At 29.3% G+C, this 24,807-nt stretch overlaps 1 protein-coding gene across 1 annotated transcript in view; it reads left to right on the forward strand.

Moving 5' to 3' along the window:
* The window catches only part of cmpy (crimpy), a 150,585-nt gene extending 126,200 nt beyond the window's left edge, over positions 1-24,385 (forward strand). Inside the window, exon 5 of the mRNA XM_073987856.1 lies at positions 24,170-24,385. Within this exon, the coding sequence (XP_073843957.1) occupies positions 24,170-24,188 (19 nt within the window). The 3' untranslated portion in view covers positions 24,189-24,385. The remainder of the gene's footprint in view (positions 1-24,169) is intronic.
* Positions 24,386-24,807: the final 422 nt, after the last annotated feature.

Here is a 24,807-nt window from a genome sequence, read left to right on the forward strand (position 1 = left end):
GATGCCTCTATAAAAATATTTTTAAAAAGGCAGGAGCCTTCTTGAAAATATTCTTAAAAATCCAAGTTCGTTTGTAGAAGCCTCTATAAAAATATTTTTAAAAATCCAGGAGCCTCTGTGAAATTATTCCTAAAAATCCATGTGCCTTTGTAGAAGCCTCTACGGAAATAATTTCAAAAATCGAGGAGTCTTCTTGAAAATTGTCTTAAAAATCCAGGTGCCTTTGTAGAAGCCTCTATGAAAATATTTTTAAAAAATCAAGGGGCCTCTTTGAAAATATTCATAAAAATCCAGATGCCTTTGTAGAAGCCTCTATAAAAATATTTTTAAAAAGGCAGGAGCCTTCTTGAAAATATTCTTAAAAATCCAGGTTCCTTTGTAGAAGCCTCTATAAAAATATTTTTAAAAATCCAGGAGCCTCTGTGAAATTATTCTTAAAAATCACTGTGCTTTTGTAGAAGCCTCTACAAAAATATTTTAAAAAATCCAGGAGCCTCTGTGAAAATATTCTTAAAAATCCAGGAGCCTCTTTGAAATTATTCCTAAAAATCCAGGTGCCTTTGTAGAAGCCTCTATAAAAATATTTGAAAAAATCCAGTAGCCTCTGTGAAATTATTCCTAAAAATCCAGGTGCCTTTGTTAAAGCGTCTACGAAAATATTTTTAAAAATCCAGGAGCCTTCTTGAAAATATTCTTAAAAAATCCAGTAGCCTCTGTTAAAATATTCTTAAAAATCTAGTAGTCTTTGTAGGAGCCTCTCTGAAAATATTCTTAAAAATCCAAGTGCCTTTATACTAGCCTCTGTGAAAATATTCTTAAAAATCCAGGAGCCTTTGCAGGACCCTTTGTGAAAACTTTCTTAAAAATCCAGTAAGCTCTGTTAAAATATTCTTAAAAATCCAGTAGCTTTTGCAGGAGTCTCTGGGAAAACATTCTTAAAAATCCAGTAGCATCTGTTAAAATATGCTTAAAAATTCAGTAGCATGTCTTAAATTATTTCTAAAAATTCAGTAGCCTTTGTAGGAGCCTCTGTGAAAATATTCTAAAAACCCAGGAGCCTTCTAGAAGTCTCTGTGAAAATATTCTCAGAAACCTTAGAGCCTTTAAAGGAACCTCTGTGAAAAAATTCTTAAAAATCCAGAAGCCTTCAAAGGAGCCTCTGTTAAATATTCTCAAAAATTAAGAAGACTTTGTAGCAGACTCTGTGAAAATATTCCTTAAATACCAAGAGTCTCTTTGAAATATTCTTGCAACTTCAGGAGCCTCTTTGAAAGATACAGTAGCCATTGTAGGACGCTCTGTGAAAATATTCTTAAAAATCCAGGACTTACTTACTTAGATGGCTTTTATACTAAATAGAACGTCTTGTTCCATAAGCCGAACTAAGAATAGATTTACAAACGCACCGATCTTTTGCCTTACTTCTCCAATTTTGGACGCCATGTTTTGTGATATCTTCTTCAACTTGGTCTTTCCATCGGAGTTTTGACCTTCCCTTGGGGCGTATACTGTCGAGTGGCTCGTATTCAAATGCCTTTATGGCGGGGGCATCTTTATCCATTCTGCTGACATGGCCAAACCAACGCAATCGTTGTAGTTCGATACGTTTTACTATATCGATGTCGGTCGGCTGGTATACTGTACTGTAAGAAAAAATCATGAACATATGTAAAAGTAAACATCACAATTTTTTATTTTTGTCCACGAGGCAACACTGTGCGACGTCGGTATTCACCTTCAACGCATATTGGTCCATAAATCTTTCGAAGAATTTTCGCAAGTACCCATGCTTCAGATCCATACAAAAGAACGGGTAGTATCAGTGTCCGGTAAAGTGTAAGTTTTGTTTGACGAGAGGTGGTTTTGCTTTTAAACTGTTTATTTAGACCAAAGTAGCATCTGTTGGCAATATTATTCTTCTCTTTATTTCAAGGCTTATATTGTTGGTTTTATGTATGGCGGTGCCGAGGTAGATAAAGTCATTTACTATCTCAAATTTATAATTATCAACATCCACAGTTGGTCCGAGTCTACTGGACGACTTGCGTGTTGATAGCATAAACTTCGTCTGATCGCCGTTGACTGCCAGACCCACTTTAGCAGACTCTTTTTAAATTTTTGCAAAGGTGGCTGTTACGGCTCGCGCTGATCTACCTATTATGTCTATGTCATCAGCGTATGCAAGCAATATTACATCTTTATTGTATATCGTGACCTGTTCCAGTAGGATACTAAATAGGTCACACGATAGACTGTCACCTTGTCTGAAACCTCGTTTTGTGTTGAAAGGCTCGGAGAGGTTCTTTCCTATTTTAACCGTTGATCTTGTGTCAGCCAATGTCATCCTGCATAGTCGAATTAGTTTTGCAGGGATGCCAAACTCAGACATGGCTTGAAACACCTTTGCTCTAATTGGGCTGTCGAACGCGGCCTTATAGTCGACGAATAGGTGGTATGTGTCGATCTGTCTTTTGTGGGTCTTCTCCAATATTTGGCGCAGTGTGAAGATTTTGTCAATTGTCGACTTACCAGGTCTAAAACCGCATTGGTATGACCCGATTATTTCATTGACCATGGGTTTTAACCGATCACACAGTATGCTCGACAACACTTTATATGCTATGGGAAGGAGACTTCTCCCTTGGTAATTTGCACAAACCGTTTTGTCTCCTTTCTTATGTACGGGACATAGTAGGCTGAGGTTCCAATCGTTGGGTATGCTTTCTTCCTGCCAAATTTCGCAAATTAGCTGATTCATACTCCTTACCAGCATTTCGCCACCGGTCTTAAACAATTCGGCGGGAAGTCCATCAGCTCCTGCTGCCTTATTGTTTTTCAGCCGATTAATGGCTGTCGTAACCTCACTTTGGCTAGGTGGTAGACATTCAACATTGTCATTTACAATTGGTTCTGGGGTATCTTCATCGCCATCCATATTCGATACCAAAAGCTTCATAAAATGCTACTTCCAGATCCTCAGTACGCTATCTGTATCAGTTACCAGATTCCCTTGGTCATTTTGCAGGAGAATGTGCCTGCACCATATTCTTCAGTCTAGTGTTTTACACTCCGGACTTTATTCTGACTCCTGAATATCTCGAGTTTCTCACGCTCACGTTTTTCTTGCTCCTTCTTTTTTCTCCTGAAAATACGCTTTTCCTCTCTCCTCTTCTCCCGATAAGTTCTTTCACTGAATGCAGTGTTGCTCTATATGCCGCGTTCTTTTCTTCTGTAGCTTTACGACACTCCTGATTTTTAGGTGGAGCTTTTTGGTACCCAAGTATGGTTTTTGCGGCAGTCTGAAGGGAGTGGGCTATTCTTTGCCAACGTGCTTCTACATTATCGGGACAAGGAGTGCTGTTTTCCAGCATGCGAGTCAGTTGAGCGGAGTAGGCTTGTGCTGTCTGTTGTGTTTGCAGCTTCTCGACATCCAACTTCCGTCCTGTGTTAGATCGCAGTTTTGCCGCAACATTAAGACGAGTGCGTACCTTGGCTGCTACAAGGAAATGGTCCGAATCGATGTTCGCACCTCGAATCGATCGGACATCTAACACACTGGACGAGTGTCTTCCATCTATCACAACATGACCAATCTGATTTTTTGTTTTCCCATCCGGGGATATCCACGTAGCCTTGTGTATGTCGAGGTGTGGGAATCTGGTGCTGCTCATTACCATGTTCTTTGCCGCTGCAAAATCAATCAGCCTCATTCCGTTGTCGGATGTTACCTCATGAAAACTGAATTTGCCGACCGTGGGACCGAATATATTTTCCCTTCTAATTTTAGCATTAAAATCTCCTAGAACAATCTTAATGTCGTGGCCAAGGCAGCGGTCATATACTCTCCCTAGGCGCTCGTAGAATATATACTTGGTCTGTTCGTCTTTCTCTTCGGTCGGAGCATGGGCGCAGATGAGACTGGTGTTAAAAAACTTTGCTTGTATTCGGATTGTGGCAATTCTCTCATCAACCGGAGTAAAACTGGATACAAGATTTTTAAGCCTCCGGTTTACCATAAATCCAACACCTAGCTCATGCTTCGTTTCATGGCAGCTATAATACATTGCGTAATCGTTTATGACCTTTACGTCTGCCCGATTCCATCGCACTTCCTGTAAGGCGATAATATCAGCATTGTACTTGTCAAGTACATCCGCCAATGCGTAAACTGCACCTAATCTGTAAAGAGTCCTGACATTCCAGGTGCAGATTCGCAGATCATGGTCCTTAATACGGTTACGGGGGTCGTCAACTTTAGAGGGGTTTGTTTTTCTTCTTTTTCTTTGTTTTTTTTTTCATAGTAAGCTGTTTTGACGGGGTGAGTTACTAGCCCAACGCCCAACCCAAGTTTTTATCGTTCTTATGGGTGAACGCGTGGCACATGTTGGCTCACTACCTTTAGCGGGCGTTAAAGGCAGCTCCCCAGGTGACACCACGGGGAGGTCAGTGTCCACTTGAGATGAATGAGGGACCAAGATATGTCCTGGGCTTTGCCATGTTAAAGTCGGTCAAGACCGTTCCTTGGTATCATTCATCCCCTACGCCAGGAGCCTCTCCGAAAATATTCTTAACAATCCAGAAGCCTCTCTAAAATCCTCTGTGAAAATATTCCTTAGAATCCTAGATAGAGCCTGTGTAAAACACTTAAATTTTATTCCCTTTTTAAATTTAACCCGTTTCTTCCTCGCTGTTTAACAACCTACTTGCATATCCCCCTTTCTCTTCTAAAATCATTTACAGTTTTTTTTAAATTTTTTTTTTTTTTTTTTGGTTTACTCATTTTGTTTACCACCACTCTTAATTGAAGCATTAATGGTTGATGATAATGGCCCATATCACATGGCAGCAAAACAGAAACCAAATCTAAATGTCCTTCCCATTTTAAAATACCAAAATTGCAGCGTCGTTGTCGATACACATTTCGTTGTGGTTTGCGATGTCCTTGCCCGTAAGTTATTTAATTTTTTTAAAACCACTTAATGTGGGCGAAGAGAAAAATGTGTGTAATGTGGACAATTATTTTTGGGTGTATTGAAATGGATAAAAGAATGTTAAATACAAGGGCAAAAGAACCATATGTTTGAATTAATTCTAAAATATAGCTTCTAAAATGAAATAAATCCTCATAGTGAAAGTTATACCTTCTAATAACAAATAAATCCTCATAGTGAAAGTTCTAAAAAAGGTTACTAACACAATCTGGAAATATTTGTCCGCAAATCTGGTTCGCAAAATCTTTCCAAAAATTATCTCGAGTCATGTCGCTTATAGCTCTGATAGCCCTTCGGAAAGTGTTACCAGAAAATATACAGTTAATTGTATTCTAAAAATCCTTGGGCCTCCTCCATTTATTTTTTAATTATTATTTGTTATTATTTTTATTTTTTTTTATTTTACACATTAATTCTATTCACCTCCCACATGACCTCATGCAGATGCATTTCAATAATTTTACCTTCAAAACGAATGCCAGCAAAACAGTAGTTTTGCATTTCGGTGACGTCCGAACATCTGTTCGGTGGGTGGGTGGCTGTTGCCATTCTTCCGGCATGTCGTTTTTAATTTGAAAATGTGGGCGCACTTTAAATGCCCTTGTTTTGTTCGAGTTTTTTTTTCTGTTTTGGCAAATTGAAATGCACTCAAGTGCTGGTGATTGATATTTTTGTTATGATTGCAAAAAAAAAACAAATTATAAAATTCCAAGAAAATATATTTACAAGGCTAAAACAATTTTATCAAGCTGATTTATTAAAGAAATTACTGAGGAAAAAAAATAGGGAGATCGTCACAAAAGGCCTTGTATTCCAAACATTCTATTCATTTAAAAAAATCCTTCTTAAAACAACCGCAATGTAGATAAGCCAGTCGTAACAAAAAGGCTTCTCATTCGGAAGATAAGTCTAATGCAGGACCTTATTAAGGCAAATTGGGCAAACATTTATTCATGCGGCACTGATTTTTTCAAGTTTTAATTACTAGACTCTCCAATAAATTGTGCGATTAAAATATTATTAAAATTAATAAACTAAATTGAAAATGAATTTTCCCCACTCTTAAGAATTCCCATGAATTTGTAAATGTTGAAAATTATTAAGCCAACCTCTTATGACCTACATAATTTGGTTTTTATTGTACAGCAAAATTTACTGGAACATGAAAATATTACATAGGTAGAAATGTAGTAGCTCGTCTAAAATCCATTAGACATCACACCAGGTACATAAAATGCAATTACACAAATGTTTTACATATACGTACATATGTTGTAGTTCTACATACAGAAATATTTAGATTATAAAATGCTTACAATAAAGTGGAAAAGTGGCCACTGAGAACAGGTTACTAGCTGTGCTACTAAAAATGTATTTTTTTGAAGAAGCCTCTCTGTTTCCTAAATAAATATTATTTAAAAAATCCACGCTCGTAGATTTTTAAAAATATTTTTTGGGCACCAACAAAGGCTCGTGGATTTTTAAAAATATTTTTTGGCCACCAACAAAGGCTCGTGGATTTTTAAAAATATTTTTTTGGGCACGAACAAAGGCTCGTGGATTTTTAAAAATATTTTTTGGGCACCAACAAAGGCTCGTGGATTTTTAAAATTATTTTTTGGGCACCAACAAAGGCTCGTGGATTTTTAAAATTATTTTTTGGGCACCAACAAAGGCTCGTGGATTTTTAAAATTATTTTTTGGGCACCTTACAAGGCTCGTGGATTTTTAAAAATATTTTTTGGGCACCAACAAAGGCTCGTGGATTTTTAAAAATATTTTTTGGGCACCAACAAAGGCTCGTGGATTTTTAAAACTAATTTTTGGGCACCTTACAAGGCTCGTGGATTTTTAAAACTAATTTTTGGGCACCTTACAAGGCTCGTGGATTTTTAAAAATATTTTTTGGGCACCAACAAAGGCTCGTGGATTTTTAAAAATATTTTATGGGCACCAACAAAGGCTCGTGGATTTTTAAAAATATTTTTTGGCCACCAACAAAGGCTCGTGGATTTTTAAAAATATTTTTTGGCCACCAACAAAGGCTCGTGGATTTTTAAAAATATTTTTTGGGCACCAACAAAGGCTCGTGGATTTTTAAAAATATTTTTGGGCACCAACAAAGGCTCGTGGATTTTTAAAAATATTTTTTGGGCACCAACAAAGGCTCGTGGATTTTTAAAAATATTTTTTGGGCACCAACAAAGGCTCGTGGATTTTTAAAAATATTTTTTGGGCACCAACAAAGGCTCATGGATTTTTAAAAATATTTTTTGGGCACCAACAAAGGCTCATGGATTTTTAAAATTATTTTTTGGGCACCAACAAAGGCTCTTGGATTTTTAAAAATATTTTTTGGGCACCAACAAATTCTCATGGATTTTTAAAATTATTTTTTGGGCACCAACAAAGGCTCTTGGATTTTTAAAAATATTTTTTGGGCACCAACAAATTCTCATGGATTTTTAAAAATATTTTTTGGGCACAAACAAAGGCTCGTGGATTTTTAAAACTAATTTTTGGGCACCAACATAGGCTCGTGGATTTTTAAAACTAATCTTTGGGCACCAACAAAGGCTCGTGGATTTTTAAAACTAATTTTTGGGCACCAACAAAGGCTCGTAGATTTTTAAAAATATTTCTTGGGCACCAACAAAGGCTCGTGGATTTTTAAAAATATTTTTTGGCCACCAACAAAGGCTCGTGGATTTTTAAAAATATTTTTTGGCTACCAACAAAGGCTCGTGGATTTTGAAAAATATTTTTAGGCAAACTACAAAGGCTCGTGGATTTTTAAAAATATTTTTAGGCAAACTACAAAGGCTCGTGGATTTTTAAAAATATTTTTTGGCAAACTACAAAGGCTCGTGGATTTTTAAAAATATTTTTTGGGCACCAACAAAGGCTCGTGGATTTTTAAAAATATTTTTTGGACACCAACAAAGGCTCGTGGATTTTTAAAAATATTTTTTGGGCACCAACAAAGGCTCGTGGATTTTTAAAAATATTTTTTGGGCACCAACAAAGGCTCGTGGATTTTTAAAAATATTTTTTGGGCACCAACAAAGGCTCGTGGATTTTTAAAAATATTTTTTGGGCACCAACAAAGGCTCGTGGATTTTTAAAAATATTTTTTGGGCACCAACAAAGGCTCGTGGATTTTTAAAAATATTTTTTGGACACCAACAAAGGCTCGTGGATTTTTAAAATTATTTTTTGGGCACCAACAAAGGCTCGTGGATTTTTAAAATTATTTTTTGGGCACCTTACAAGGCTCGTGGATTTTTAAAAATATTTTTTGGGCACCAACAAAGGCTCGTGGATTTTTAAAATTAATTTTTGGGCACCTTACAAGGCTCGTGGATTTTTAAAACTAATTTTTGGGCACCTTACAAGGCTCGTGGATTTTTAAAATTAATTTTTGGGCACCTTACAAGGCTCGTGGATTTTTAAAATTAATTTTTGGGCACCTTACAAGGCTCGTGGATTTTTAAAATTAATTTTTGGGCACCTTACAAGGCTCGTGGATTTTTAAAATTAATTTTTGGGCACCTTACAAGGCTCGTGGATTTTTAAAATTAATTTTTGGGCACCTTACAAGGCTCGTGGATTTTTAAAACTAATTTTTGGGCACCTTACAAGGCTCGTGGATTTTTAACAAATATTTTTTGGGCACCGACAAAGGCTCGTGGATTTTTAAAAATATTTTTTGGGCATCAACAAAGGCTCGTGGATTTTTAAAAATATTTTTTGGGCCAACTACAAAGGCTCATGGATTTTTAAAATTATTTTTTGGGCACCAACAAAGGCTCGTGGATTTTTAAAACTATTTTTTGGGCACCAACAAAGGCTCGTGGATTTTTAACAAATATTTTTTGGGCACCGACAAAGGCTCGTGGATTTTTAACAAATTTTTTTTGGGCACCAACAAAGGCTCTTGGATTTTTAACAAATATTTTTTGGGCACCAACAAAGGCTCGTGGATTTTTAACAAATACTTTTTGGGCACCAACAGAGGCTTGTGGATTTTTAAAAATATTTTTTTTGGCTCCAACAAAGGCTCGTGGATTTTTAAAAATATTTGTTGGCCACCAACAAAGGCTCGTGGATTTTTAAAAATATTTGTTGGCCACCAACAAAGGCTCGTGGATTTTTAAAAATATTTTTTGGCCACCAACAAAGGCTCGTGGATTTTTAAAAATATTTTTTGGGCACCAACAAAGGCTCGTGGATTTTTAAAAATATTTTTGGGCACCAAAAAGGCTCGTGGATTTTTAAAAATATTTTTTGGGCACCAACAAAGGCTCGTGGATTTTTAAAAATATTTTTTGGGCACCAACAAAGGCTCGTGGATTTTTAAAAATATTTTTTGGGCACCAACAAAGGCTCATGGATTTTTAAAAATATTTTTTGGGCACCAACAAAGGCTCATGGATTTTTAAAATTATTTTTTGGGCACCAACAAAGGCTCTTGGATTTTTAAAAATATTTTTTGGGCACCAACAAAGGCTCGTGGATTTTTAAAAATATTTTTTGGGCACCAACAAAGGCTCATGGATTTTTAAAAATATTTTTTGGGCACAAACAAAGGCTCGTGGATTTTTAAAACTATTTTTTTGGGCACCAACAAAGGCTCGTGGATTTTTAACAAATATTTTTTGGCCACCAACAAAGGCTCGTGGATTTTTAAAAATATTTTTTGGCCACCAACAAAGGCTCGTGGATTTTTAAAAATATTTTTTGGGCCAACTACAAAGGCTCATGGATTTTTAAAATTATTTTTTGGGCACCAACAAAGGCTCGTGGATTTTTAAAACTATTTTTTGGGCACCAACAAAGGCTCGTGGATTTTTAACAAATATTTTTTGGGCACCGACAAAGGCTCGTGGATTTTTAACAAATTTTTTTTGGGCACCAACAAAGGCTCTTGGATTTTTAACAAATATTTTTTGGGCACCAACAAAGGCTCGTGGATTTTTAACAAATACTTTTTGGGCACCAACAGAGGCTTGTGGATTTTTAAAAATATTTTTTTTGGCTCCAACAAAGGCTCGTGGATTTTTAAAAATATTTGTTGGCCACCAACAAAGGCTCGTGGATTTTTAAAAATATTTGTTGGCCACCAACAAAGGCTCGTGGATTTTTAAAAATATTTTTTGGCCACCAACAAAGGCTCGTGGATTTTTAAAAATATTTGTTGGCCACCAACAAAGGCTCGTGGATTTTTAAAAATATTTTTTGGCCACCAACAAAGGCTCGTGGATTTTTAAAAATATTTTTTGGACACCAACAAAGGCTCGTGGATTTTTAAAAATATTTTTTGGCCACCAACAAAGGCTCGTGGATTTTTAAAAATATTTTTTGGCCACCAACAAAGGCTCGTGGATTTTTAAAAATATTTTTTGGCCACCAACAAAGGCTCGTGGATTTTTAAAAATATTTTTGGCCACCAACAAAGGCTCGTGGATTTTTAAAAATATTTTTGGCGACCAACAAAGGCTCTTGGATTTTTAACAAATATTTTTTGGCCACCAACAAAGGCTCGTGGATTTTTAAAAATATTGTTTGGCCACCAACAAAGGCTCGTGGATTTTTAAAAATATTTTTTGGCCACCAACAAAGGCTCGTGGATTTTTAAAAATATTTTTTGGCCACCAACAAAGGCTCGTGGATTTTTAAAAATATTTTTTGGCCACCAACAAAGGCTCGTGGATTTTTAAAAATATTTTTTGGCCACCAACAAAGGCTCGTGGATTTTTAAAAATATTTTTTGGCCACCAACAAAGGCTCGTGGATTTTTAAAAATATTTTTTGGCCACCAACAAAGGCTCGTGGATTTTTAAAAATATTTTTTGGGCACCAACAAAGGCTCGTGGACTTTTAAAAATATTTTTTGGGCACCAACAAAGGCTCGTGGATTTTTAAAAATATTTTTTGGCCAACAACAAAGGCTCGTGGATTTTTAAAAATATTGTTTGGCCACCAACAAAGGCTCGTGGATTTTTAAAAATATTTTTTGGCCACCAACAAAGGCTCGTGGATTTTTAAAAATATTTTTTGGCCACCAACAAAGGCTCGTGGATTTTTAAAAATATTTTTTGGCCACCAACAAAGGCTCGTGGATTTTTAAAAATATTTTTTGGGCACCAACAAAGGATTGTTGATTTTTAAAAATATTTTTTGGGCACCAACAAAGGATTGTTGATTTTTAAAAATATTTTTTGGGCACCAACAAAGGCTCGTGAATTTTTAAAAATATTTTTTGGGGACCAACAAAGGCTCGTGGATTTTTAAAAATATTTTTTGGCCACCAACAAAGTCTCGTGGATTTTTAAAAATATTTTTTGGCCACCAACAAAGTCTCGTGGATTTTTAAAAATATTTTTTGGCCACCAACAAAGGCTCGTGGATTTTTAAAAATATTTTTTGGCCACCAACAAAGGCTCGTGGATTTTTAAAAATATTTTTTGGCCACCAACAAAGGCTCGTGGATTTTTAAAAATATTTTTTGGCCACCAACAAAGGCTCGTGGATTTTTAAAAATATTATTTGGCCACCAACAAAGGCTCGTGGATTTTTAAAAATATTTTTTGGCAACCAACAAAGGCTCGTGATTTTTAAAAATATTTTTGAGCACCAACAAAGGCTCGTGGATTTTTAAAAATATTTTTTGCTCCTACAAGGGCTCCTGAATATTTAAGTATATTTTCACAGAGGACCCTACAAAGACCCCTGAATTTTTAAAAATATTTTCGCAAAGGCCCGAACAAAGGCCTTTGAATTTTAAGGAATATTTTTACAGGGGACCCAACAAAGGCTACACGATTTTTTAGAACCCGTTCTCTACTTCTTTTCTTAGTTCCTTGTCCATATGGATACTTTGTTAACTTATATTATTTTCCCACTATTCGGCCAAAATTCTCCAACCGTTGCTTTTTGGCAAATTTCTTTCAATTATTTTGTTTTTGGAACACATATTGCAAAAAAGCTGAACACCAAAATTCGGGACGCGACTTTTTCACAAAAAAAAAAAAAAAAAAAAAAAAAAAACAAGAAAAACTGCAGCAAAATATTTTTTAATATTTTATTCAACACCCAAAAAAGCGAAATTTCTCAACTCCGCTTCCACTTCCTAGAACTCAATGGAGTACCAAAAATTTCAGGTATTCCTTTTCTTGTTATTCGCTAGATTTGTTACTTGACATGACAGCCATGACACCAACAAGTGTTGCAATATGTATTAGCAACACATTAGGATGCCAGCTGAGTCACTTATTCAGCAGCGACTACGACTAAGCGGGCTGACTATACTTTCTACAATGACTTTACAAGTTTTATTTATTAGCTTTGCAATGGCAAAAGTGTTGTAATGCCAGCGTATATCCTTGTTTCAAGAGGACATGCGAGTACATGCCAAAAAGCTAGCAGTTTAGGGGCTAGTGGGCTAAATTGTATTGCTGTTATATAAATATGTCACGTGGCCAAGAATAAATTGTGCAAATGTTGCAGAAATTTGTTCGCCAAATGTCCACAGGGTGTGGTGGTGTTACTTGCTAAATAAATTTTTTACCGGGAAATATTTAACAGTATAAAAGTTAGTGGTAAATGATGAGCAAATGTGGATTCATTTGAAGAATTTCATTTTGGAAGGATAATCTATGGTTTTTTAAAAACCTATTAGGAATATTGTTATGACCATGAAACAAATAATAACTTGTAGTACAGAAACCTTGAAACGTATTTTTTTATATTCTGTTCTTCTGTATGATGATGAAACTTGGACTTTACAAACAGGATTCCATAAAAGACTCGAATCACTTCAGATATGAGTATTATAAACACGATGGACAGATCGAATAAAAAGTAACGAAGTTCTGTGGAAGCTGAAAGCTAATATGAACTATTAAAACCCGAAAAGTGTCATATTTGGCACATTTTGCGAAATAATACATACAAAATGCTGCAAAATATTATTAAAGTAGTGATTGAAGGAAGACGAAAAGAACTCTCTTTAAAGAAGCCTTCTAAATGCTCCTAGAACTAGATATCTTTAATTAATATGAAATGATCTTTAATAAAATATGTATATTATGTATGTTCACCTTGTTCATCTGTTTCAGGAAATTTTGGTTCGATTAAGCCCTGTCTGTCTATCAGACTGGTTGGAGGGTACGATAACTCTCGAATGGATCTTAATTTTACAGGCAACGTAGATTTACAAAAGGCGACGCGGATATGTTTTTACATATTTTTTAGGAACGTGGATTTAAAGAATGCTTAGCTAACGTGGATTTTTTTTTTTAATTTCATAAGGCAACGTGGATTTTCTTAAAAAAATTCATAAGGCAACGTGGATATTTTATAAATATGTTTTGAATAAAAATTTGATTCAAAAATTTTATGAAGCGTTGATTTTTTTTAAATTTAAGTATTTTCTAGGCAGTGTGGATTTTTCAAAAATATTTTTTAGGGAAGGTTGTTTTTTTGAAAAAAATTTCAAGCAATGCGGATTTTTCAAAATATTGTTCAGGCAACGTGTTTTTTTAGGCAACGAGGACTATTAAAAAATGTAGGCAACTGGGATTTTCTAATTTTTTTAAGGCAACGTGGTTTTTTGGAAATTTGTTTTCAACAAAACGGCCACTTGGATTTTTAAAAATGTTTTGTGCAACGTTGAGAATTTTTTGTTTATACTTTAGCAACTTGGATTTAAAAAAAAATAAATAAATTGGTAACGAAAATTTAATACAAACTTATTTAGTCAACGTGCATTTTTTAAAAATATTGTTAACAAGGATTAAAAAAAAGGATTTATTTTTTAAATTTTTTTAACAAACGTGGAACATTTTTCAACAAAACCTGTTTTTTGAAACTGTTTTCAATGAATCGTTGATTTGAAAAAAATTCAATGCAACGTTAATTAAAAAATCAGTAAAACGTTGCGATTTATTTTTTTTTTCAATTACACATGCATATTTTTAAGGCAACGTGGATTTTTAAAATATATTTAGGCATTGTGTATGTTTTTAAAAACATTATTAAGCATCATTAAAACATTATTAAGAATATTTTTTAAAGTATTTTTAGGCAACTTGGATTCTTAAAACTATTTTCTAGAAAACTAGGGGGTTTAAAGATATTTTTAGGCAGTGTAGTTTTCTAAAATATTTTTAGGTAACGTGGGTTTGCTATATTTTTGTAGAAAATATTTTTAAAAACATTCACGTTGCCTAGAAAATATTTAAAAAAAATCACGTTGCCTAGAAAATATTTTTAAAAAACCCACGTTGACTAGAAAATATTTTTTAACTATCTACTTTGCCTAGAAAGTATTTTTAAAAATCCATGTTGCCCAAAAATTATTTTTAAAAAATCGACATTACCTAGAAAATATTTAAAAAAATCCAAGTTGCCTAGAAAATAATTGAAAAAAAAAATCGACGCTGTCTAGAAAATCGACGTTGCCTAGAAAATATTTTTTAAAAAATCCCGGTTGCATAAAAATTATTTTTAAAAAATCTACGACGACGTTCCCTAAAAATATTTTTAAAAAATCCACGTTCCCTAAAAATATTTTTAAAAAATCCACGTTCCATAAAAATATTTTTAAACAAATCCACGTTGTCTAAAAAATATTTTTAAAAAATCCAAGATGGTTAGAATATATTTAACAAAAAAATGCCTACTAAATATTTTTAAAAAAATCCATGTTGCCTAGAAAATATTTAAAAAAAAAATCTACGTTGTTTAAAAACTATTTTTAAAAAATAAAAATATTTTTAAAAAATCCAAGGTGCTTAGAATTTATTTAACAAAAAAAAAATATATATATATATTTTTAAAAATTCCACGCTACCTCGAAAATATTTAACAAAAAAAAATCCACGTTGTCTAGAAAATATTTTTAAAAAATCCACGTTGTCTAGAAAATATTTTTAAAAAATCCACGTTGTCTAGAAAATATTTTTAAAAAATCCACGTTGTCTAGAAAATATTTTTAAAAAATCCACGTTGTCTAGAAAATATTTTTAAAAAATCCACGTTGTCTAAAAAATATTTTTAAAAAATCGACGTTTCCTAGAAAATATTAAAAAAAAAACACGTCGAAAATATTTTTAAACAAATTGATGTAGCCTAGAAACTATTATTAAATAAAATCCACGTTGTCTAGAAACTATTTTTAAAAAATCGACGTTTTTTAGACTACGTGGATATTTTAAAAATATTTGCTAGGCAACGTCGATTTTTAAAGATATTTTCTAGGCAATGCAGATTTTTTTTAAATATTTTCTAGGCAACATGGATCAACGTTTTATTGAATTTTTTAAACAAATTTTTTATTAAAAACATATTTGAAAAAAGCCAGAAAATACTTAGAATAAGTCCACCTTACACAATTTATTTGAAATCCACGTTACAAAAAAAAAATACAATTTACCATGTTGCTTATATACATTTTTTTAATCCATTTTGCTTAAATTTTTTGTAAAAAATCCACGTTTCTTAAATTTTTTTTAACAATTTTTTTTTAACAAATTCACGTTTCCTAGAAATATTAAAAAAATCTATGCTGCCTAAAAATATTAAAGAAATCCATGCTGCCTAAAAATATTAAAAAAACCAAGCTGCCTAAAAATATTAAAAAATCCACGTTGCCTAAGATATATTTAAAAAAAATCTCCGTTGCCTAAAAAATATTTAAAAAAATTGCCTACATATATCAAATAAAAAATCCACGTTGTCTTGAATATATTTTTCAAAAAATCCACGTTGTCTTGAATATATTTTTCAAAAAATCCACGTTGTCTTGAATATATTTTTTAAAAAATCCACGTTGTCTTGAATATATTTTTCAAAAAATCCATATTGTCTTGAATATATTTTTCAAAAAATCCACGTTGTCTTCAATATATTTTTCAAAAAATCCACGTTGCCCAAAAAAACTTTTTTAAAAAAATCCACGTTGCCTAAAAATATTTTTAACAAAATTCACGTTGCCTAAAACATATTTTTAAAGAAATCCACGTTGCCTATAAATATTTTTAAAAAATCCACGTTGCCTAAAAATATTAAAAAAAATCCACGCTGCTTATAAACATTTAAAAATCCACGTTGACTAAGTTTTATTGGATTTTTTAAATAAATTTAGGCAACGTAAATTTGTTTTGAAAAAATTTTTGGCAACCTGGATTTCTTAAAAAAAATATTTTTAGGCAACGTCTATTTTTTTAATAATAATTTTGGGGAACGTTGGTTTTTTGAAAACTGTTTTGGACAACCTGAATTTTTTAATATTTCCAGGCAACGTGCATTTTTTCTAATACTTCTAACGTTAATTTTTTTAATATTTCTATGCAATGAGGATTTTGCAAAATTTTTTTGATTTTTCAAAAAATATATTTTTTTTAATATTTTTAGGCAACGTGGATTTTTTAAAAACATTTTTAAGTAACATGGATTTTTAAAAATATTTTAAGGCAAAGTGGATTTTTTAATACTTTTAGCAACTTGGAATTTTTTAAAAAATATTTTTAGCCAATGTAGATTTTTGATTTTTTTTAACGTGTTTTTCTTTAAAAATTTTGTTGGATTTGTTTCCAATAAAAATGTGATGTTAGAAACAAATTCAATAAAACGTCGATTTAATTTTTTTATTATTATCTAGGCAACTTGGATTTTTTTGACAACGTGGATTATTGTTAAAAATTGTTTTTTGGCAACGTGGATTTTTAAAGATATAAGTAGGTAACGTGGACTTTTTAAGGATATTTGTTAGACAACTTTGATTTTTTAAGATATTTTTTAGAAAACGTGAATTTGTTAAAAAAGTAATTTTTTTTTACAACTTGGATTTTTCTTAAAAAATATTTGTTAGACAACGTGTTTATTTAATATTTTTCAGATAACGTGGATTTTTTAGACAACGTTGATTTTTTATTTGGCATTTTTAGGAATATTTTTTAAAAATATTTTTTTTTGTCTAAGTGATCCTTTCTTAACATTTTGTAGCAACGTGGATTTTTTAAATATTTTTAAATATTTAATTTATTTGTAGGCAGCGTGGATATTTGGAAGATATTTGTACATAACGTGTATTTTTTAAAGATATTTGAACATAACGTGGATTTTTTAAAGATATTTTTTAGCCAACGTTGATTTTTTAAAAAATATTTGTAGACAACCAGGATATTTTTTAAATATTTTTTAGACAACGTAGTTTTGTTTTAAATATTTTTTAGACAACGTGGATTTTTTATTTGATATTTTTAGGCATATTTTTTAAAAATATTTTTAATATTTTGTAGCAACGTGGATTTTTTAAATATTTTTAGGCAACGTGGGTTTTCTTAAAAAAATAGTTTTTAGACAACCGGGCTTTTTTAATATTTTTTAGACAACGTGTATTTTTTAAAAATATTTTTAGGCAACGCGGATTTAAAAAAAATTATGCAACTTGGCAAATTAGATTTTTTATTTATTTATTTATTTTTTTTTTTTGGGTAACAAGGATTTGGAGAAAAAAATTCTTTAATTTGTTTTTTTTTTAAATATTTTCTGGCTTTTTTGCAATAAAATTTTGCTTGCAATAAAAATTTGATTTTAAAAACAAATTCAATGAAACTTTGATTTAGAACAATATATTTTATCAATGTAACGTGGATTTTTTATTTTTTTAATATTTTCTAGGCAACGTGGATTTTGTTAAAAATTGTTTTTTGGCAACGTGGATTTTTTAAAGATCTTTGTATGTAACGTGCACTTTTTAAGGATAGTTGTTAGACAACGTGGATTTTTTAAAGATATTGTTTAGAAAACGTGGATTTTTTAAAAATTATTTTTTTACACAACTTCGATTTTTCTTAAAAAAATATTTGTTAGGCAACGTATTTTTGTTAATATTTTTCAGAAAACGTGGATTTTTTATTGGATATTTGTAGGCATTTTTAAAAATATTTTTAAGACAACGTTGATTTTTTATTTGATATTTTTAGGCATATTTTTTAAAAAATATTTTTGTGTCTTAGTTATCTTTTTTAATATTTTGTACCAACGTGGATTTTTTAAATATTTTTACACAACGTGATTTTTTTATTTGTAGGCAGCGTGGATATTTTTAAGATATTTGTAGGTAACGTGGATTTTTTAAAGATATTTTTTAGCCAACGTTGATTTTTTAAAAAAATACTTTTAGACAACCAGAATTTTTTTTAAATATTTTTTAAACAACGTGGTTTTTTTAAAAATATTTTTTAGACAACGTGGATTTTTTTAAAAATAATTTTAGACAACCAGAATTTTTTTAAATATTTTTTAGACAACGTGGATTCTCTATTTGATATTTTTAGGCATATTTTTTAAATAAAATGTTTTTGGCTAAGTGATCTTCTTTAATATTTTTGAGCAAAGTGGATTCTTTAAATATTTTTAGGCAACATGGATTTTTTAACAAATATTTTTGAGACAACCTGGATTTTTGTATTTAAAAATCTTTTTTCTAAAGTGATTTTTTAATATTTGTTAGCAACGTGGATTTTTTAAATATTTTTTTAGAAAACATTTATTATTTTTTTTAATATTGTTTGGGTAAAGTGAATTTTTTTAAATATTTTTAGGCAACGTGAATTGTTTAAATATTTTTGGGCATCGTACATTTTTTTATATATTTGTTTGGGCATTGTTTTTTTAATATTTTTTGGTCAACGTGTATTCTAAGAATTTTTTAACACTTGGCATTGCTGCTAAGCATTCCTGTTTGGTCACCGAATAGTTACGTTGGGCTTCGTCCTCTATATGTTTCTGCACCAAAACAACTCATATAACAGTTTTACTAGCATCATAGCTGTGAAAAATATGGGCTATGTAAAGCTGGAGCTGTGCTCAGACAGGACTGTCGCGCTTTAGTGAGTTTCTTTTACATAATTGCAATAAAAAACAGTATCTTTATGGACCAATATACATCGTATACCGGTTTTATTAACATCAAAGTGTATGAAGCATATATGTGAGAAATCCGATTAACGTAAAGTATTAGGTCTTCTGTTTCCTAAAATATATTTTTTCAAAAAAATCACCATTTAAGGCCTTTAAAGACCACTTTCACGGTCTTTCAGTTCATTAAAAAATATTCTTTAAAAACGCCACGAGTCAAGTCTTCTGAATTCCACGCTTATAGGGCTTTGCATTCCACGCTTCTAGGGCTTTGCATTCCACGCTTTTACTAAGTTTTTTTAATACCATAGTATAGTTTTCATTGAAAACCTCTCCTGTTAATTTCCCTTGCCTTAAACCTGATAAACTTAAGTCTCTAACTATGCAAATCATGACGATTACACAACATTTAATTACCACTTTTTATGTGCAGTCCTTCTCCTCTATCTAATGTCCATTTAACATGATATTCTTTATGGTCTCGTCAAGTAATAATTTTCCAACAAATTAATTATGCAGAACGCCAGCAGAAACAAGAGAATTGAAATGAAAGCAAAGGCAAAAGCAACCTCTTGATTTGAATTTATTTTCTTCGTTTCTTTCTGATTTTTTTTTGCCTTACATTTATTTCTAGGACTTTCTTAACTTAACATTTAGTGGCAATCAAATTAATCATTGCAGACAGAGAGAGAGAAAGAGGGAGAAGGTCAAGATGAGTAGAAGATATGCCAGACCAGATGTATTGTGCAACTAAGGACTATGGTTTCCCTTTATGGTTTATATTTTTTCTATGGTGGAGAGCCATAGAGTTCCTTACGTTAAATGTAATTTAATTGCCCCTTTGTGTGCGTAGGTTTTTTTTTCATTCGTTTTTCTTGTTATTTGTCAAAGGACTATTTTATGGCCCCATAAATATCACGAGCATTAAATAGCCTGGCCCAATATCCTTTCGTAATGATGAAATAAACAAATATTTATTTTACATAATGCCATTTAGTGAATGTTTTCTTAGCTTCTTTATTTATTTTTTTTTTTTTTTTGTTTCTTTTCCCCAAGTTCCATTTTCTCCTGAGTCCCATTAATGGTTGTAAATTTGAAAAAGATTCATCTAATTAGAAATATACTGCACTCCTTTTCCTCGAGCCCTGAAGGCCCATTGCTTCTTATGCACACGTTTTCTTTTTTGCCTTCTTCATCCATCTTCTTATGCTTATTTGGCCATTAATATGTAAAAGGCTTAAAGCCCTAAATGGCTGCAAATATCAAGAAAAAACCCAAGGTTATAATTTTAATTAATTTTCTTAAGAAATTTGCCATGTTTGCCACTTCCTCCCCTACGTCGCCATAGGCAAACTAAAATTCATTTTTGGCCATATTCCAGAAACCATCCAAAAGCCACGAGGACAAATGATTCGGTTGATGGTGATTAATTAAAATTGCCCTGAAATTTGATTGCACATATTTTCTTAATTTTCGAGATTGTGTTGCTGTGTGTGTGTGTGTTTGTAAATTGACGTGTGAATTCCTAATTAATGACCTCAATAAAATTCCAAAAATGATTTCATCCAATCGATTATGAAATCATTGGAGCGGATTAAACAACAAATTTTGAAATTCTTGGAATATTTTCTTGGAAAAAAAAATAATTAATTAAAAAATATTATTTCAAAAATGCACCTTTTGTGGTCTAAGGTCTCCTAGGAAAAATTCTTTAAAAAATCCACGTTTTGTGGTCTAAGGTCTCCTAGGAAAAATTCTTTAAAAAATCCACGTTTTGTGGTCTAAGGTCTCCTAGGAAAAATTCTTTAAAAAATCCACGTTTTGTGGTCTAAGGTCTCCTAGGAAAAATTCTAAAAAAATCCACGTTTTGTGGTCTAAAGTCTCCTAGGAAAAATTCTTTAAAAAATCCACGTTTTATGGACTAATGTCTCCTAGGAAAACTCCTTTAAAAATCCACGTTTTGTGGTCTAAGGTCTCTTTGAAAAAATACATTAAAAAATACTCGTTTTGTTCAAAATTTACGTTTTATTAAAAATCCACGTTTTTTGATAAATATTTTAAAAATCCAATTTTTTTAAAAACATTTCACAAAATCCAGATTTAAAAAAAAATTTAAAAAAAATCCAAATTTTATTATTTTTTTTACCAAATTTTATTAAAATTAAAAAAAAAAACAAATTTTATAAATATTAAAAAAATATATTAATTTTGTTTAATTAAAAAATATTTTTTAAAAAATTAACGTTTTAATAAAAAAATATTTTTTTTTTAAAATCTCCGCTTTATTAAAAAATATTTAAAAAATCCACGTTGTATTAATTTTTTTTTTAAATCCACGTTTTATTAAAAAATATTTTTTAAATCCACGTTTTATTAAAAAATATTTTTTAAATCCAAGTTTTATTAAAAAATATTTTTTAAAAAATCCACGTTTTATTAAAAAATATTTTTTAAAAAATCCACGCTTTATTAAAAAATATTTTTTAAAAAAATCCACGTTTTATTAAAAAATATTTTTTAAAAAATCCACGTTTTATTAAGAAATATATTTTAAAAAATTCACGTTTTATTAAAAAATATTTTTTAAATCCACGTTTTATTAAAAAATATTTTTTAAATCCACGTTTTATTTAAAAATATTTTTTAAAAAATCCACGTTTTATTAAAAAATATTTTTTAAAAAATCCACGCTTTATTAAAAAATATTTTTTAAAAAAATCCACGTTTTATTAAAAAATATTTTTTAAAAAATCCACGTTTTATTAAGAAATATTTTTTAAAAAATTCACGTTTTATTAAAAAATATTTTTTAAAAAATCCACGTTTTATTAAAAAATATTTTTTAACAAATCCACGTTTTATTAAAAAATATTTTTTAAAAAATCCACGTTTTATTAAATAATATTTTTTAAAAAATCCACGTTTTATTAAAAAATATTTTTGTTTAAAAATCCACGTTTTATTTAAAAATATTTTTTAAAAAATCCACGTTTTATTAAAGAATATTTTTTTAAAAAATCCCCGTTTAATTTAAAAATATTTTTTAAAAAATCCACGTTTTATTAAAAAATATTTTTTAAAAAATCCACGTTTTATTAAAAAATATTTTTTAAAAAATCCACGTTTTATTAAAAAAATATTTTTTAAAAAATCCACGATTTATTAAAAAATATTTTTTAAAAAATCCAAGTTTTATTAAAAAATATTTTTAAAAAATCCACGTTTTATTAAAAAATATTTTTTAAAAAATCCACCTTTTTAAAAAAATATTTTTTAAAAATCCATTTTTATTAAAAAATATTTTTTAAAAAATCCACTTTTTATTAAAACATATTTTTTTAAAAATTCACGTTTTATTAAAAAATATTTTTTAAAAAATCCACGTTTTATTAAAAACCATTTTTTAAAAAATTCAAGTTTTATAAAAAAATATTTTTTAAAAAATTCACGTTTTATTAAAAAATATTCTTTAAAAAATCCACGTTTTATTAAAAAATATTCTTTAAAAAATCCACGTTTTATTAAAAAAATATTCTTTAATAAATCCACGTTTTATTAAAAAATATTCTTCAAAAAAAATCCCCGTTTTATTAAAAAATATTCTTCAAAAAAATCCACGTTTTATTAAAAAATATTTTTTAAAAAATCCACGTTTTATTAAAAAATATTTTTTAAAAAATCCACGTTTTATAAAAAAATATTTTTTAAAAAATCCACGTTTTATTAAAAAAAAATTTTTAAAAAATCCACGTTTTATTAAAAAATATTTTTTAAAAAATCCCGTTTTATTAAAAAATATTTTTTAAAAAATCCACGTTTTATTAAAAAATATTTTTTAAAAAATCCACGTTTTATTAAAAAATATTTTTTAAAAAATCCACGTTTTATTAAAAAATATTTTTTAAAAAATCCACGTTTTATTAAAAAATATTTTTTAAATAATCCACGTTTTTTTAAAAAATATTTTTTAAATAATCCACGTTTTTTTAAAAAATATTTTTAAAAATCCACATTTTATTAAAAAATATTTTTTAAAAAATCCACGTTTTATTAAAAATTATTTTTTAAAAAATCCACGTTTTATTAAAAAAATGTTTTTTTAAAAAATTCACGTTTTACTAAAAAAATGGTTTTTAAAAAATCCACGTTTTATTAAAAAATATTTTTTAAAAAATCCACGTTTTATTAAAAATATTTTTTAAAAAATCCACGTTTTATTAAAAAATATTTTTTAAAAAATCCACGTATTATTAAAAAAAAAATTTTAAAAAATCCACGTTTTATTAAAAAATATTTTTTAAAAAATCCGCGTTTTATTAAAAAATATTTTTTAAAAAATTCACGTTTTACTAAAAAAATGGTTTTTAAAAAATCCACGTTTTATTAAAAAATATTTGTTAAAAAATCCACGTTTTAATAAAAAATATTTTTTAAAAAATCCACGTTTTAATAAAAAATATTTTTTAAAAAATCCACGTTTTATTAAAAATATTTTTAAAAAAATCCACGTTTTATTAAAAAATATTTTTTAAAAAATCCACGTTTTATTAAAAATATTTTTTAAAAAATCCACGTTTTATTAAAAAATATTTTTTAAAAAATCCACGTTTTATTAAAAAATATTTTTTAAAAAATCCACGTTTTATTAAAAAATATTTTTTAAAAAATCCACGTTTTATTAAAAAATATTTTTTAAAAAATCCACGTTTTATTAAAAAATATTTTTTAAAAAATCCACGTTTTATTAAAAACATATTTTTTTAAAAAATCCACGTTTTATTAAAAAATATTTTTTTAAAAAATCCACGTTTTATTAAAAAATATTTTTTTAAAAAATCCACGTTTTATTAAAAAATATTTTTAAAAAAATCCACGTTTTATTAAAAAATATTTTTTAAAAAAACCACGTTTTATTAAAAAATATTTTTAAAAAAATCTACGTTTTATTAAAAAAATATTTTTAAAAAAATCCACGTTTTATTAAAAAATGGTTTTTAAAAAATCCCCGTTTTATTAAAAAAATATTTTTTAAAAAATCCACGTTGTTTGGATAAAAAATTCTTTAAAAAATACCCAAATATTAAAATCGACGTTTTTGTTAAAAATATTCTTAAAAAATCCGCTGTGTTGGAAAAAAATATTCTTATAAAATCTTTGAAACAATAAAATATTTTTTTTATTATTTAATTCTCTAATTATATCACACTTACTTACTTATCATGCTATCTTTTTTTTCTTTTTCTTTTCAGCGATAATGACTTAGACTAATGCTTGAAGTTTCTTCAAAGCTTTTGCTCAAAAGCTCTCACCCAATGAAACCAACAAATAAGCAACAATAAATGACCACCCTTACAAAAATATATAGCAACAAGAACAACAACAGAAAAAAACTCCTACAATGAAACATGAATGTATTTAAACAAAGGTTAGCAAAATAGGAACTTTAAACTACAATAGCAACAACAACCAATAACAACTTTTCCATTTTGTATAAATGTATTGTATAAAAAAAGAAACTTAAAAAAGGAAATATAAAAAAGCTTAGTAAATAACAAACCAAATATTGATGTATTAGTGTTAAAATAATAAAGGATAAAGTGTTTTGAAAAAAGCTTAAAAACACACAAAAAATATCCCCTGAGGAAAAACTTCGAAACAGAAAAAAACCTATAAAGCTTTTTATAAAAAAGTTGAAATAAATTATTATTAAAACGAGAAATAATATTGTAAAGATATAAATGTTGAAAAAAATATTAAAACTAAAATCAAATAAATAACATGTATACAATTATTTATATATATTTAATTTATATATAAAAAATTAGTAATATATTTACAAATAAAATTAAAAAAATGACAAATATCAAAATATGTTAAATATTTATGC

Source organism: Musca autumnalis, unplaced genomic scaffold, assembly GCF_047663935.1.
Source record: "Musca autumnalis isolate F117 unplaced genomic scaffold, ASM4766393v1 scaffold_4, whole genome shotgun sequence".
NCBI classification, from domain to species: Eukaryota; Metazoa; Arthropoda; class Insecta; order Diptera; family Muscidae; genus Musca; species Musca autumnalis.